General features: G+C 37.2%; 1 protein-coding gene across 1 annotated transcript in view; it reads left to right on the forward strand.

The window, feature by feature from the left end:
• Positions 1-16,753, forward strand: part of LOC134169623 (contactin-6-like) — a 146,611-nt gene that overhangs the window by 20,388 nt on the left and 109,470 nt on the right. Inside the window, 1 exon segment of the mRNA XM_062630363.1 lies at positions 8,205-8,339. Coding sequence (XP_062486347.1) covers positions 8,285-8,339 — 55 coding nt within the window. The 5' untranslated portion in view covers positions 8,205-8,284.

A 16,753-nucleotide genomic window follows, 5' to 3' on the forward strand; every position in this document is an offset into this window, starting at 1 on the left:
TTATTACACCAATAATATTTGGAAGGCTATTTTCTAGAGTTCTTAAGCTTTTTCTCAGAGGTATGAAGTAGATATTAAAACTTTTCATCTGTGACGAATAATGTATGCTCTTCAGTCTCGGCATTTGGGTAATATCTAGACATTTAGCTTTAATATTTGTGAGTATGTTAAAAGAAATGCGATAATTAGTTTGTATTGTCAGGTTTAGTAAACTTAACACTTCCTGAAAATGTATTTCATGATGTATTGAACTGAAAATTGATCTACACTTACACTTCAGTCAAACCTTTTTATCAGACATTTCTGTTCCAATGTTTGATCAGTGGTTACTGTAGACTGTTTTGTATGATTAGTAGGAATTCTTCAAGTTGTGGGAAATAATCTATATGATGGAAACTTCTAAACTTTAATTCTCGTAGAAAATATTCTCTTCTGCAGTTCACAGAAAACTCTGAAAAGTGAAATTTTCATCTTATCAGAACTTACACAACAGATTTCATAGGATGATTGACTGTCCATTTCTATATATGTAGAGATTAAATGAGAGCAGGACGGTCTTAGCTAAAGAATGGCTAGAGTTGTTGTATTTGGCCCTTGCAGTCCTGTCAGTTATTTGAGCTGGAAAGTCCTATACCAGAAAGACTAACTGGAATGACTCAGGAGCAGTATTGAAGTCATAACCCAAGTCCTTACATGAAGCTAGTTATGGGTGAGGTTGCCATCATATTGTAGTAGGTGTTAACATCTTTCTGCCATGTTTTTAAAGTATTCTGATTGTCAGGTACTGTGTGAGAATTTGGACTTATGGCAGTTCTGATAAAGAATAACATTTCAGCATATACAAAGTAATTTAAATATTAACAACTGTGATTATTTCTAGTTTTAGTGTATAAGAATTTTGATGGCAGATGATACTCCTAGTGCTCTACTGGTGGTAAAGGATGAAGAGGAGTGGGAAAGGATGAAAATAAAAGAGTGGGAGCTCTGTCACCTTTGTTCTGATGAGGAGGAAAAGGCTTAGATGATCAAGCACTGTGTCCTAAGCATTGTGTTGGAACTAAGGTAGCATTAGATCTTGTTTCTGACATTGTGAGGAAGGTAATAGAATCATAGAATCACACAATAGTCAGGGCTGGAAAGGACCTTAAGATCATCAAGTTCCAACCCCCCTGCCATGGGCAGGGACACCTCACACTAAACCATCTCATCCAAGGCTCTGTCCAACCTGGCCTTGAACACTGCCAGGGATGGAGCATTCGCAGCTTCCCTGGGCAACCCATTCCAGTGCCTCACCACCCTTACAGTAAAGAACTTCTTCCTTATAACCAGTCTAAACTTCCCCTGTTTAAGTTTTAACCCATTACCCCTTGTCTTACCACTACAGTCCCTATTGAATAGTCCCTCCCCAGCATCCTTGTAGCACCCCTTCAGATACTGGAAGGCTGCTATGAGGTCTCCATGCAGCCTTTTCTTCTCCAGGCTGAGCAGCCCCAACTTCCTCAGCCTGTCTTCATATGGGAGGTGCTCCAGTCCCCTGATCATCCTCATGGCCCTTCTCTGGACTTGTTCCAACAGTTCCACATCCTTTTTATGTTGAGGACACCAGAACTGCACACAGCTGCCATGTCCAGAAGGGGCAATGGCTGGAATATGAGTAAGCCAGCCCAAGCTCCCAGTTCTTCCAGTGAAAATCCACTGTGGAAGTTTGGGGATCTTGACTCCATCTGGAGTTAGGCTGTTAGTAAGGCTAAGGACTCAACATATTCTCAAGTCTAGTAACATACATAATAAATTTTGCTTTTACTGTCTTCATACATACCACATATTATACAGCAGAAGACTCAAACAGCAAACAAAAAGGAAAGTAAAATGGAAACTTGTATATGAGGTTAATTCTTCCAGCAGTGCCTCAAGGATCAGTGTATCTGCTAATGCAAAGAAATGGTAGGTCAATAGCACGTATCCTTTTGGAGTACCACTGTACATGTCACCTACAGAAAATCCTAAGCTTGAATAAGCTTTGCCTTCTTTCTGGAAACATGGCAGTCATTGCTAAATCACTGCTACTCTCACTGCTGCAAATCTTTCTTCAAAGTTATCCATTTTGCCCCAGGAAGCTTTTGTGGCTGACATTTTTCTTTCTATCAAGCAATATAGGATAAATTATTACTCTACTTTTCCTCACTCTGCTACTGCCTAGCTTCCTTTTATGAGCTGCAGGCTGAAAATCCATTGGCAAAGGCACTTATGCATATGTCAGATACAAATTTGATTTTCCTGAAATCAGAAGTGATAATTCTGCTAGGAACAGAGAACCAAGCACTTGGACACATATAGCTGAACTGAAGCACAGCTGTAGCAGGTATAAGACCTTATGTTTCTTGGTATCACATTTCTTACAGATCTTAAAGATGAGGAGCTTACACACTGAAAATGGTTGCTGATCCTTGCTGCGGCCTCCAGGAATATCAGTAATGAATAAATGCTAATGTTCATGACATATTTCTAAACTACGTAAACTGATACAATTGCTTTTTACATTATATGGGGTAAAATTGGGTGACTAACAATAAAATAATAATTCACTGAATATTTTAAGATACACGATGTTCCTTACTTAATTAAGCAACAAATTTTTTATACTTGCCTGAATTTTGACTGTCTTACATATAGATGATGTTCCAAAACATAATCCTCCATGTCATAGAGATGACAGTAATATATTGACTTTGTAACTATATATGTCTTCAATTGACTTGAACCATAACATCTTTATACACAAAGTCAGGTATGAGAAGGGGACATGGAAGCCATGGAAAAGGTGTTATAAAGAGGAATACAATTATTGGGATTTTATTTATAGCTTATAAAATTCGGGTCCTCTGGTTCTGGTAATGGGATAAGCAGTTTACTTGAATGCCAATTACCATTCTGAGTAGTGACAACCTTAATTGGTTTAGTTTTAGCATGTTTTAGTTTCATTTTCCTGGAAGGGATTTGTCAATGGGTATGAACTGAAGACAATCTTTGGCATAGCCCAGTGCTGCAGGTGTGAAGGCATACCCTGAAGAGCAGTATATCAGGTCTGCAAAAGTACCTTTTTCCACACAGACTAAATATACTTGCTCTATGCTTCCCAGAGCAAGAGACCAATAGACCAGCAATGGTTTATAATGAATAGAAAAGACTTCACCACTTTTCAAACAAAACCAACTTCTGTGCCAGCTTTATCCCACTACACCATCAGAAATTTCTGTCTCTATTTATCGTATGTATCACTGCAAAGAGCAGAAATAGCACCATAATTTTGTATGTCAAAAAAAGAGACATTTGAAATGACTGAGTCAAATTATGCCTATGTTTGTACATTGTATATATGCACATACTCACATACATATATACATACAGACACATACATATATAAAAAGCTAATATGCCTATGCCTCCTAAGTTACAAGGAAACACTACCAGCAGTGTTGGAGCATGAACAATGTGAGTATGTGAAGCCCATAAGACATCCCTTTCAGGATGATTACTGGCACTGCATACTGTGTATAAACTGAAAAAAAGAATATCAAAGTAGTAGTAAATAAGCTCCAAATGACATGGTTCATATGAATAACTGCATCTTTACTGTGCTTTCCTAAGGCTTGGTTAAGCACGAGGGCTGTGATTGTATTACAACAGTTATATTCATTACGGCTTCAGCAGTTTAGTGTTGAAAGACATTTTTATGCTGATTAGTCAACAATGTGACACACTGGGGTTTATATCTTTCAGTCTTTATGTTTGGGTTAAATACAGGAAATTCTCTCATTTCTTCTCTCCTATCGAGACACAGTTACTTACAGTTGTGAATGCCCACACAAATGTTTGTGCTATTGCATTAAACCAGTGCATGTGTAATGTTTTGGTGAAAGTAAATTGGTAGCATATTTTAGTTCACTAATACCTTACTAGTGCATTGCAACAGCAACATGCCATTGAAGTGCTTCAAGTTTGAGAAACAAAAGCATCTACAGTGTCACACCAAATGGAAGTCCCAATGTTACCTCAAAAACAATGAACTTTTTAGGATTTAGGAAAAAGTTTTGAAAACAGAAGATTTAAACCTTCTCCAAAAGCTTTTTGTACTGAATTTGAATTGCAAATAAGCTACAATATTTTCTTTTTCCCTAGGAAAAGTAAGCAGCAGCAGTCAGGAGTGAAAAACAAATGAATATCTAAGTCTATTTGTGAAAAGGGAAGAATAGGAGTGATCAGTATCAAAAAACTTTGGTTAAATAACATGGGGTACTTTCCTCCTTCAAAATATGGTTCAGTAATTTTAAATAAGCAGTAGGTACTAAACCAGCATAGGTAAATCTTGCTGGAGACTGTGAAACTGGTTGCTTCTGCTTGTGCTCTGGTAGTTACAAGTGTTTGCTATTCAGTCTGTTATGGATATCTGGAAAATAGTTTGAGGGCAGAAAGAGCCTCAGGGATAAAAAGTTAGAAAAGAAAAATGTAGCTGTATATCATTGGCATTCATGAGAAAATTCACATTAGGTGCCTTCAAATCAGGTGCTCAGGAAACAATATAGAGATCAGGAGCAATGGTGTGCCAAGAATGCAAGCCTAGCTGGGACAGACTCAGCTTATTTCCTGGCAGATGAAGAATACAGAAGTATGTAAGGCCAAATTCAAAAGATAATATAGATGTGTGGAAGCTGGTGGGAGGGAAAGCTGAGGCTGCAGAATAAAAAGGCAATGCATGCACTCCCTGGATTACAGCGTCTTCACATTTTTATTCTTTTCCTCCCATATGCATTCAAGAGATCTCTTTCTATAGGTGGTTACACCAATATACTAGCCCTGGAATGAAGCTCTTCTGCCCTCACCACTGTGGAATTTAATCCCAAATCCCTGTTGTTAAACACTGTTCCTTTCACCAGGTCAAAAAGTTGCTATTTCTATAACATAGCTACATTTTGCCATGGGTAAAAATGTCAATTTGCTTGAATTTAGCTAAGAGCAAAATCTCATCATCCCCACTGCCTGACAACTTTTACCTCAGAAAGATGTCAGTTTGCCACCTGAACCAACTCTGTCTAGCTTTTACAAAACTAACAGGCAGAAAAGTGAAATGGTGCATATTTTCATGAAAAATCAGATGACACCAGAAATGCATTTTCTTCTTTGTCACAGACTTGATCTTGTGTTTTGCTGCTCAAAAAATAAGCAGTTGAAGAAGGTATAGGTCTTGAAACCTAAAGGCTACAAACAAGGTTGAGCTTCAGCTCAATAAAGAAGAAAATATTGATGCTTATGCTAATGTACTAAATATATGTCAGACCTTTTTAATTAATAAATTAATCTATAACATATCTCCTTCTAAATTCCATTTCCAGGGTAAAACAACAATACAACTGCAAGCTTCAGACACATGACAAAAAGCCTTTCCCTCTGTGTTAAAAGTGCAATGCCACTAAGTTAATATACATCTACCTATATCCCATGTTTAGACTGAAATTTTCGATATTCCACATATCTGAAAAGAAATGTTTCATGAAAGCAGTACATTTGTGCTCTTTCTTACAATATTATTCAAGGTATTTGCAATGAGAAGTGGCTGTTGCACAACCCATCCAGGCAGCAGCTTGGTACTGTTCTGCCTGCGGAGCCATAGCTGAACGGTGTATTTCCCCCATACTCACTTCAGCCACCCTTATCCACTACAGTGTTTCTAGCTCTTCATCTCATATATACCCCTGTATGTCCCAGACATGGCATTTGGATGTCTCAGGAATAGACAGACATCTTTCCTTCCCCCACAGATGAGAAGAAAAAGTGACAGCTAAAAAGTATTTGAGGGTTGAGTCCTTTCCTATGGATTTGTCCTTTCTAGCAGGAAAACAACAAAAAATTATGCTGACTACTTTCATAAAAATGCATTTGTAAATTATATACTGCTGACAAATGGACATGTGATCAGTATTTTTAGGGGGAAAAGTAATTTTTCCCCCATGATCATATTTAACATACTTTGTTTTCCATCTATCTATCTAAGACTGACTGTTCAAACTGTGGCATAACAATTAGAATAAGTGATAGTGTTACATCCAGAAAACAAAGAGTATGATGGCACAATTTATCTTGTTACATTTCTTGATTTAATGCCAGCCTGGGATTTCTAGTCTGAACCAGATTTTTCTTATGCTATAAATATTTCATTTTTTTCATTTATTCTTGATTTAGTTTGACAGTAAATAATCCCATGGAAGCTGCTGTTGCAAAGATGTTGTAAAAATTATTAAGTGCCTGCTTGCCAGTTAGGTCCTTGTGCTTGTCAGAGAAAAACAAGTAAAACAGTTGGGTTACTTAAAGAAAATGTGTGTGTATATATATATATATTTACAATAATGCCCCATAATTTTCAATCTTAGAAGCATAAAAATACAGAGCTGAGGACTGATCAATACCTGATATGAATACAAAGAGGTTTGGGTGTATATTCTGGATATTGACAGCAGTGGGTGCTTGCTTCTCAGTTTTAAACAACTCATGTATAACCCAGAAAGAGAATAGAAGGCAGAGAGTTTTTCAGAAGGATCTGGCCTTGTAAGAAAGGGCAAGTGTCTTGGAAAAGAATGGATCTGGTCAGTTAGTTGGATTTTATAGGTGTTTCTTTTTGTTATTCAGAATATTTCCTCTGGGTAACATGAGTAACATTGGAGGGTTCAAGTCCTTTTTCTTTTGAGCTATAATTACCTTTGGCAACTCTTGTACCTTTAAAATGGATTTCAGGTGAGCTGCACAAAATAACTCACACACCAAATGTGCAATGACCAGAAATGGGACTTGTTTGAGAAATCCTGAGGAAAAGGATTTGGGTGGGACCAGAGTAGGCAGCACTGGGAAATGCTCTTGAAATAAGCATTGAATGAAATTTCTGTTTTTTTTTACAAGGCTGAAGCCATTTATACTTTTAAATGCGTGAAGTGCTTCAGCAGACCCCAGATGTGTGTGAAGTAGGACCTCATAGAAGGTTAAAAGAAACTCTGCTTTTTCCATCCTTTTTTTTTTTTTGTTAAATCGTGAAAGCTTATGTCAAGGTTTGATCATTCCCTGCCTGAAATGGCAGCTAGCAAAGGTGCACCAGGTTTACATGTGTCTCCCCTGAGACCACCTACTATTTTTAAGTGAAGTTTATAACCTAAGAACAGAATTAGGTCCCTTATAGAAGCGAAATGACTTTCAAAAGAGTTGAACTTTTTAATTTTCTAAAAAACCGTCTTTCTCACTCAAATTAACAATAAGTTTCAGGGCAAGCCTGTATGGTAAGTTTTCACACTGGTATGAAAAATGAGATAAGTGAGAAGATAATATGGATCTGTAAGTGTGGATCATAAATGTATTTCTCAGGGGAAAATTTTCAGCACTTAAAAGGTTTAGAATGATTTTATGATTTTGTAAACCCATTTTATTAAGTGATTTCTGGTTTCAGCTGTTTTATGAACTGATTCCCAACAGTAAATTACTAGTTTGCCCTTTGGGAGTGTAGGCCAAACAGAAACATTTTTCCTGGTTAAATTCATCATATATTGACTGAAATGTCAAAGCAAATTAAAGCAAATTGCTATGTAAATCCTTATGGGTGAATGTTTCATTTCTGAAGAATAAAGGTCAACAAAAAAGAAGTTTGGTTGTTTTTTTTACATAGTGTATATATGACATTGTGTCGCCCTCTCATCCCATATGAGACCTACCATTTTGCATTAGTACCTGCTTACGTTGCAGTACCTTCACAAAAGGATAGTTTCTGGGAACAGAAGCCATACTGTTATAGGGCAAGAAACATCATAAAGTGTTACAAAGATTTAAGACTTTTGCAACATTTTTGCAACTACTTTCTTCTAATCTGGAAACTTTTGGCCAATTTTTCTTTCTTATTTGGAGAAACTCACTTCGGTGCAAGTGATCTCTGTACCACATGGAGTGGGTGGATGGGTCTCAAACAATATGCATGATTTTAATTGATCTCGTTGCCAGCTTTGTGTGATTTGGGAATGATTTTTCATGCTGGGATGATCCTATCTAGACTATTTATTGCATTTTTAATGTCTTAAAATGGTACAGTCGAACATGATTTTACATGGGGAAAATTTGAGTATTTATTTTGAATCTGCACTTTAATTATTTGATATCTCTTCCTGTTTTTACAGGATATCAAGGTAGTCACAGGAGGCCACCCTTTATTTTCCACTGATTGGATGGGAGCAATTTTTGACCTTGGAAAGTGGAGATGGTGTTGCTATGGAAACTAATAAGTCTGCTGCCATTCATGAGCTGCAGCACAGGTAAAATGTTCCACTATTAGTGTTTGTGATTGATAAATCTTTATCAGTATCATAATTCTTCTAGAAAGGAGAAGCAATTACCAAAACTAACAGTACTTACTCGCATGAACAAGTGACTAAGGAGCTTTTCGTTAGGACATGCTTTAATTTTAAGCAACACAAGATGCTGCCTTTGAACCAGGAAAACACGTTCCAAGATCATAAGAAAGCTGTACTCCAGGTAATAGCTTTAAAAAATATTATGAACTGTAACATTGAAAAAAAAGTACTTATTGTCACTTGGCTAACAATATACACATGAAAGACATCTCTTAGCCATAGCATGACTAACTCCCAAGACAGCAAATGGAGTGGATTAAAAGCCAGAACTGTTTAGTGAGGTGTATGGGAATGTTGCATAGATGGTTTAAATTCCAGAGTTAATAGCATGCCCTTCAAATGCCTCCATACTAGCAAAGGGCCCGACTGAAATCACATTTAACTTGAAGACAAATAAAAGCATTCATGTATGAAGTTCAAAATAGGTAAGAATCATAAGGACTATCAAAATATAAACACTAAAAATGAAAGAAAATCTTGCTTAATGACCAAAGCAAATGCAAATGTTCCTTCTTAGCCTCCTGTTGGCATGATGATAGACCCTCATGCAACCTATCCTGTAACTGAACCAAGTGCTGGGCATCCTGTCAGTCCTCAGGTTGTATTCAGAGGGCAGTGTGGTTGGGGGAAGCAAGACTGTTTTACGTCATTCTCCTTAAATATCCCTTGTGCTTAATTAAAACATCAGCATGTTGCTAACATACTGTGAGGTAAAATGTTCATTTCTGCCTGGCTGGGCACTGTTCACAGTGAGGGTTTGGTACTCTGAGTTCATCCTTTTTTGAACCTTTCTTCTAATTCAAAGCACATAACTTGACAATCCTTCTTCATAAAACCATATAAATGGGATTAACTCATGTGACTCATTACAAATTCATCTAAAAACAGACACAAAATGGTAACTGAATTGTTGAGGTTATAATGAATTTGGGGATGACCTGACCCGTCACACTCGTCTGTGGTAGAAACCATGACAACTGCCTTTTGTCTTCAATTAATGTATTGAACTCTAAATAGCTGGGATGTTACTCATGTGCTTACGAGAAAATTGTATTAAAGTAACCTCAAACAATACTTAAATTAATTATGTAGTGCAGGAGTCAGCAGCTGTTTGAAAGGAAGAGACAGAATCAGAGTGCAGACTCGGTAGCATTTTTAAATATTTAAATTAAATTAGATAATATTTTATCTAAGAGATACCAGGTAAAAATATAAATCTCAGGATCAGACTGTGTTAAATCAATATTAAATGTCTATTTCAGTAACAAACAGCCAACATGTTAAGGACTTCATATTAAAGCATTTGTAGAGATTTCAAGCAGGCAGTTACTTATTTAGGTCCAGATATGCTAAACAAAACACAACAAGCTATTTAGAACCCCAGCCTTCCCTTTAATTGCCCACTGCACCACCACAGCATCTACCAGCTCTCTTGAGTACTTCCTACAGATCATTTCTTTCTTTATCAGTCTAAGCAAAGGACTTGTACCAACCGTTGAGAGTTCAGGATTCCCCTATAATTCCCCTATAATTCCTTTTAGCAGTTTTGAAGTAGGTGGTGATCCTGGAATATGAATCACTGGGTTGCAGTACAGCTTGGTGATGGACAAGATATTTTTATACCATGTTTTGTATTTCCAAATATAACCTTTTCCTTCACATCTTTCTACAAAGCTTTCATTTTTCAAACATTTTGTCATCTTCATCTTACTTGCTGGAGGATCATCTTTTAATGAGACCAGTATCCTCAGCCAACTGAGTTAAAAGATACTAGCAACTCATTTTTACGTTAATGTGTTTTTGTGAAGACTTAACAATAGATAAAAATCTCAATGTTCCCTATTCCCAGGCACCAAGAGTAGATCTCAGCTGCACCTTTGTCCTGAACCTGATGTCAATTAAAGGAACAGCAAAAGCTCCCACTGTCTTCACTGAGATAAGTTAATTTACACCTGGGTATAAATTAACCCCATTGATTTCAGTGGAGCTATGCTGATTTTCACTCCATGGCATTCTGAAATATGCTTGATTGTAACAGTCAAACCTGTAGTTGTTTGCAAAACTTCTTTATTACACAGACTGTTTACATCAATTTAGGAGTGATAGGACCAAGTGGGAAAATTAGGAACTAGTCAGAGCAGTCTTGTGGCTGGTGGCTTGGAAGGTAATTCAGGTTCTTAGATGACATTGGTCAGTCATTTCTTCATTTCTACCTCAGTTCTACCAGACATGGTATTAAAATGATATTGAGATAAATCTAAGGATTAAATGGGCTGTACAGCAGAGTTAGGTGTTACTACCCCCCAAACCCACTAATTCAATTACTTAATCGTCCTTTATATTCTCTCTATATGGAAAGATTGCAAAAGAGTAATATTCCCTCCCATCCTTATATTCCAGCAGACTTTTTTATGTGGCTTGACAAGGGTCTTTGGGTTTTCTTGCAAGTGCCTTAGGAGATTAAATAAAATAATGTATGCATATACAGTGGCACAGCAAGGGAACAGATTAGACTTTTTTTTCATAACCCATTGTTATTTAAATGAGATAATCTGATCTAAGCAGAGCACCAGAGGCAAGAATGTTGATTAAGATAAACTCAGAGATCACTACTTTAAGTTCTGTGTACTTGCTACAAGGAGGCCTGACCACTATATTCTTACACTATTGTTAGGATTTAAACGTCACTTGATATTAATATGTTAAGAAAGAGCCCTCTCTTTCGGGATTAAAGATTGAGACAGAAGTTTGAGAAGCTGGTATGAACAGTAAAGTGTCCAAAGTGCTCAAGAAAGAAACAATTTTTACTTTGCACCAGAATTGTCTCAAATTTTCCTTGAGGAAAGGAGCTTGTGCTCCTTTCTCTGGACTTATTGTGCAAGGCTGGTTGCCAGCAATATAATTTTGAGAGAGGAAGCTGTCTTAAGTATCCATCAGTTGCAGCTTAGACTGCTGATTGGAACTGGGTGCCACACCTGATTCTACAGCATGTTGTCCACACAACAAGCGCCTCATCCATCTGTCTCTCTGGTCCCTCCATGGCTTCTCTGTCTAAAAGGATTTATGAATTCTGCCCTATGTTCTAATGCAAAGAATAATTTGATCATAAATATGTCGCAAAATCCATTCTCCCACCCTCTGCTATTACTCAGTTTAGGAATACAGGGTAAATACTGGTTGCAGATCTTAGGCAAGAAGAGAAACTGGCAGAGTTTGATTTTCCAGTGTCTGACCTAAGTATATGACACTGTGGAAACAGAAGTCGACTGGTAGCTCCTTACACAGCAGCTTATGTACAGTCCTTCTTTGGCACCAGTTTCATAGCAAATATTTGAGCTTCCCTGCTTCCTTCTTTCAATTCTCTTTACTGTTCAAGAAAAGGAGTTATCTCATTATTTCTGCAGTTTCTGTCTTCCTCTTGGACAGCTTCTGCAAATTTTTTGTGTCCCTCCCATTTCTAAAGGCTGTCATGACCCCTTTCTTATCTGATTCCTGGTGTCTTCTGCCCTTCAAATAAAAACACGCAGTCTTGAATATAGAGATGGCCTTTGCAACTCTCCTTTGCTCTGCTGATTGTCTTGACCCCATCATGGAAGCAAATAGGTTTTCCAGGGGTAAAGATGAGGAAAAAGGAAAATGTCAGTAAAAGCTATCAGGCTCTTAAAATTAGCTATAGACAATATAAATATTAAAAGCCAAACCAGACAGTCTGAACCTTTGGTTTGAAAATGAGGCAGTAAATGTATTTTTACACAGTCCTTTGGCTTACTGGCTTAAATTCAATTGAAGATGCAACCGCAACCTCCCAGGCTGTATTTTGGCCCATCATTTTGAAACTGCTAAATTAAGGAGAGAAATTTCATGATGTAAAGTGCCCTCATACTCCTTTGGGTCACAGCATGATGAATATTGAATACATCACATCCCAGACTCTGCCTGCAGTCTCTTGCAGATTTATTGTTAGCATAACAGCACCTTTAGGAATGGAACAGCAGACCATATATTTTAAGACAAGTGACATCTCTGCTATTTCTAACAGTGAACTGTGGAGATAAACTAGTCCAGCCTGAAAATGTTAAGGTTTCTCTGAACAACCAGAGACATTCAGAGACCCACTGATGAGTCAGAGATGATAATAATTAGGTCTCCATTGGACAACATGGAGAGTTTTTGTGACTTTGGGAAACAATGACCCTGAAAGCTGTATTTCTGTAAATTACTTCCAAGCATCTGGCAGAAGAGGATGACTGGTACCTCCATGACCTTCTCACAAGAGCAAAAAGTGACATTTAAAGAAAAACCATTGTTTCCATTTTATGGGGTGCCATGTCATTCAGCTCATTTCCCAACATCAGTGCACAACAAACATACTCTGGTACAACAAAGCCAGCAAAAGACCATGCCTGATGCCCCGAAGATGAAGTGCCGGGGCAGGTGAAAGAGTGGTGCTGAGCTATGGAGAGGTGGGCAGCCCTTCCCCTGCCATTTCAAAGACTACAAATTTGTTTGTTATTGGCAAGACACAGGAAGAGGGACTGTGACTGTGTTTAGAGAGGATGGACTATGAAATTAGTTATTTGATTTGATGTTAACAGGCTTTACCTAATTTCTTTCCTGAGAAAAACTTCATAAAGGTTTTGCTAATTGGCATGACCTTCACCCTTATCTTCCTCTGGTACCTCACTTGCTTTACCTTTACATGCAATGGATCAGTTATCTGGGTCTGACATAGGCCAGTCTCATCCCAGCTAAAAAACAGTACTCTGGGAACTGCCACACAATATACTCAGGTGCAAACTTGGGACTTAGTATTTTTTTATACTAGCAGGAAAAATACTGTTATCAAAACAGACATGAGAACATGTGCAACATGAAGGAAAAAGACATTATAGGTAGGAAGGAGAAATAAGGTATTTGTCTAATCCATCACCCAGTTTTGCAGACATTACATTTGGAAAATATTATCCAAAATATTGATTTAAACTGGATAGTGGGTGAATCATAGAGATGGAGCTGCTTGCCCTGTTCATTTCTGGAGGGGCTTACACAGAACTGGTTCCTCTGTATTTAATTATAAGAATGAGAATAAGCAATTTTACTACTTCCATTTCCTGTCTCTTATCAGAACCACAAACTGTTTCTAACTCAAGGGCAAAAAATCAGACAAAATAAGCCAGTATGTGAGAAATGTGAATCTCTGTCCTCAGTGCAAGACAACATAAAGGACAAGTCCTCTTGTGACAAAGAGGACCAGTGTGCAGGAAGCCTGTGAGCAATTTCTGGTTTTACCACTTGCTGGCTGCTTGAGCAGGAGGATGTTACAAAGCACCATGGAGTTTAAGATAACTATTTCCTTCACCACTCAATTCAAAGAGGGATATAGTAACACCAGTTTGTGGCTTTGCCTGCTATGATAATGAAGCACATGCAAAAAGAAATGACAATGCAGCAATGATAATAACTCCAATAAGGAAGTGACAACCTACATTAATGGCAATTAGTGTGACAGTGAGAAGGACTCAGCATAGGTACTTTTGTGCCCCCAGAGATTGTAATGGCAGTCTTATCTCTTGCTTTGAAAAGGGAAGAATTAGGGCAAAGTTCTGCATTTCTGAAAGCCTCACCTTTTATATTCAGTGAATTTAAGAGGGTTTGCAGCTTTTTACTAAACAGACATAAACCCACCTTGAAGCTGTCTTTAATCTGTGTTTCCCAAGCATACCATATCACGTAACATCAAACTGGCCAGCTGGAAACAGGGAATGGTAATAATTTAATACTGTATAACATGGCTAGACTCACATTATACAAGCATCTTCCTTATTATTCTTTATATCCAAGAAAAAAGGCCTTTTTGAATTCCCTTGAGTGCACAGACATATGGTAAAAAAGAGGTTAGAGCTCAGGTGCTTCGAGGGTGCACTTTCAAAGTTTAGGTTGCTTGGATTTAGCTGCCAGAAAGATGTTATTTACAGTTCCTGAAGTTAGGTGGAGCATGCTAGAATTCATGGAAGTCATTACTAGAGTTTTTTGTTTTCTTTATCATCTAGTGTATACGTCTCTTCTATAGTCTGAAAGGCAGAACCAATTTTTAGACTGGTTTAAACAATTACTATTTCCTAATGTCTTCTATTAGTTACTTTACATTTACATTTTTTCCTCTATGCTTTGGATTTGACATGATTTCTTTCTGTTTTGTATCAAGTTATTTCATCTCTCTGTAGGAAAGGCTTCTTTGTAAAATAACATCCTGGCATTTTAGAAATAATTAATTTTTTTTTCAGTTTTTGTTTGCAACAGCTTCAGAGATAATACAATTTTCCTTTATTATCACTGCCAAGAAGTTAAAATTAGCAGGTGATTGAGAACTTAAAATATTTTGAACATTTTCTGTTGCCAGCAATAGATAATCTAAGTATAAAAAAACCAACATTAAAATAGTACAATAACATATCACTGAAATAGTTTACTGAAACACACTTTTTAAAGTAAAATGTGATTTGAATATAGTTCTTCCATTTAATATGAATATTTGGCAGGGAGCCTGCTTCTAAAACTCTAGACCAGTTACATATGACATACATATATACACATCCATATACTGTACATCTGTTGTGGCCTCCCACATCACACAGGGCATTTCCCTCATCCATTGATTTTGTTTACACCTAGGGACCTTCATAAAGAAGCCCACAATCTATGTTTGATCTCTCACTTCTATAGCAAGCTACCCCTTAAACTAACTTTTAAGACATTGTTTCTCAGAGGTCACTATTAGAGCAGGGTATTTTGTTTATCAATGTTAAACTAAAACCACATGGGTGGATTTTGAGATCCCCCATTTCAGAGTTGAGTCTGCTGCATCTTGATCCAACATAGTGTTATGGTAATCAAATAGTTATCAATACATGGAAGCCCTTGGAGTTTAATAGCAAAATTTATTATCTTTTTATCTTCACAACCAATGCCTCAGTTAAAGGACTGACAAGTAAAACCTTAGGCTTTATTATGGTGAGAATGATGGTCATGTCCTACATGAAATGGAGAGAAACCCGGCTGCAGTGTATAATTTTCCACTAGTGGAAAAGTGATGTAAGTGGAGAGTAAGAATGAGAAGGATTTAATTTGTTTTCAGACCTTGGAAACACAAAAAATTATTAAATCTGCTTTACTTAGAAATGGAAACCCAGATCAAATTTCTGTGCTGTTTAATATTTGTACCCGGCAGATCTGCATGCGCTGACATGGGTGAAGACGTTGCTCACTAACTTTTAATAGCTGAAACAATATCTGCTACTTTCATGTAATCACAGACTGATCATCCTTTCCATTGTTTGCAGAAGCTCGAAAATAAAATGTCTCTAGTTATTGATTTGCTACTTCTTTTTTCATTTAGCGACTATTGATCTCTGTTTATGTGTGTGTGTTTCTTGTTGAGCAGAAATTAACATTGAAAACTTCTTGGAATTCACTGCATTCATACCTACTTGACATTCCTGGGGAGAGCCTGCTACCACAATTGCTGGACCTGGGCTTTTCAAACGTCTGTTTTGTTTTCTTCTCCAATCTCTTTGCAGAAAAAAAAAGATTTATACACAAAATCTTTTTGTTTCTATTATCACTGGCACTTGCCTGGGACAGAAAATGTTGTCACAGAGTTTGAGCTCACAGAGTAATTTCCAACCATACAGTATTATTTAGGCTGTGGTTATCATGCCTACATTACAAAAATAAACCTCTTAGGAATGTGAGGCATTTTTTCATTACTATCTGGAAGAGAAACTCTTGTGATTACCACTAAAATTGCTTGATGGGGTGTGTATGGGAAGCCAGCTCTGAGACACATGCTGATCTGTAATCTGAGAAAAATATGGATGGATTACTCTAGTAAGTACTTACTCTTGTGTAAGGTCTGGATGAATGAAAATATCAAAGATAGCAATGAACCATTCTTTGACTGAAGCTATTATATCTGTACCATCTGTAAAACAGTCCTCGTATTGGTCTTATTACATTCAGATCCTACAGTTTTCCTAGTTTTGGCTCTATCAGGTCCAAACACAAACAAAATCACAGACCAAGTGTAGATTTTCCATAAGACTATAGTCCTGAACAATCAAATAATAATGCAAATAAATTCTTTTTATCTTGTTCCCCCCCCCCCCCCCCCATCTTCCAGAACTCAATTTTTCTATATTCTTTCATTAAATGTTGGAGTTAAACTCAAAACTCTCTCCCCCCCTCTCCCTAAAATTAAAAGCAAAGTTTAACTATTATGGAATTATACGGTTTCAGGAACTGGAGAAAAAACCCAC

Source organism: Pezoporus occidentalis, unplaced genomic scaffold (genome assembly GCF_034315485.1).
Source record: "Pezoporus occidentalis ecotype Australia unplaced genomic scaffold, CSIRO_AGI_Poc_V1 ctg35, whole genome shotgun sequence".
NCBI lineage: Eukaryota > Metazoa > Chordata > Aves > Psittaciformes > Psittacidae > Pezoporus > Pezoporus occidentalis.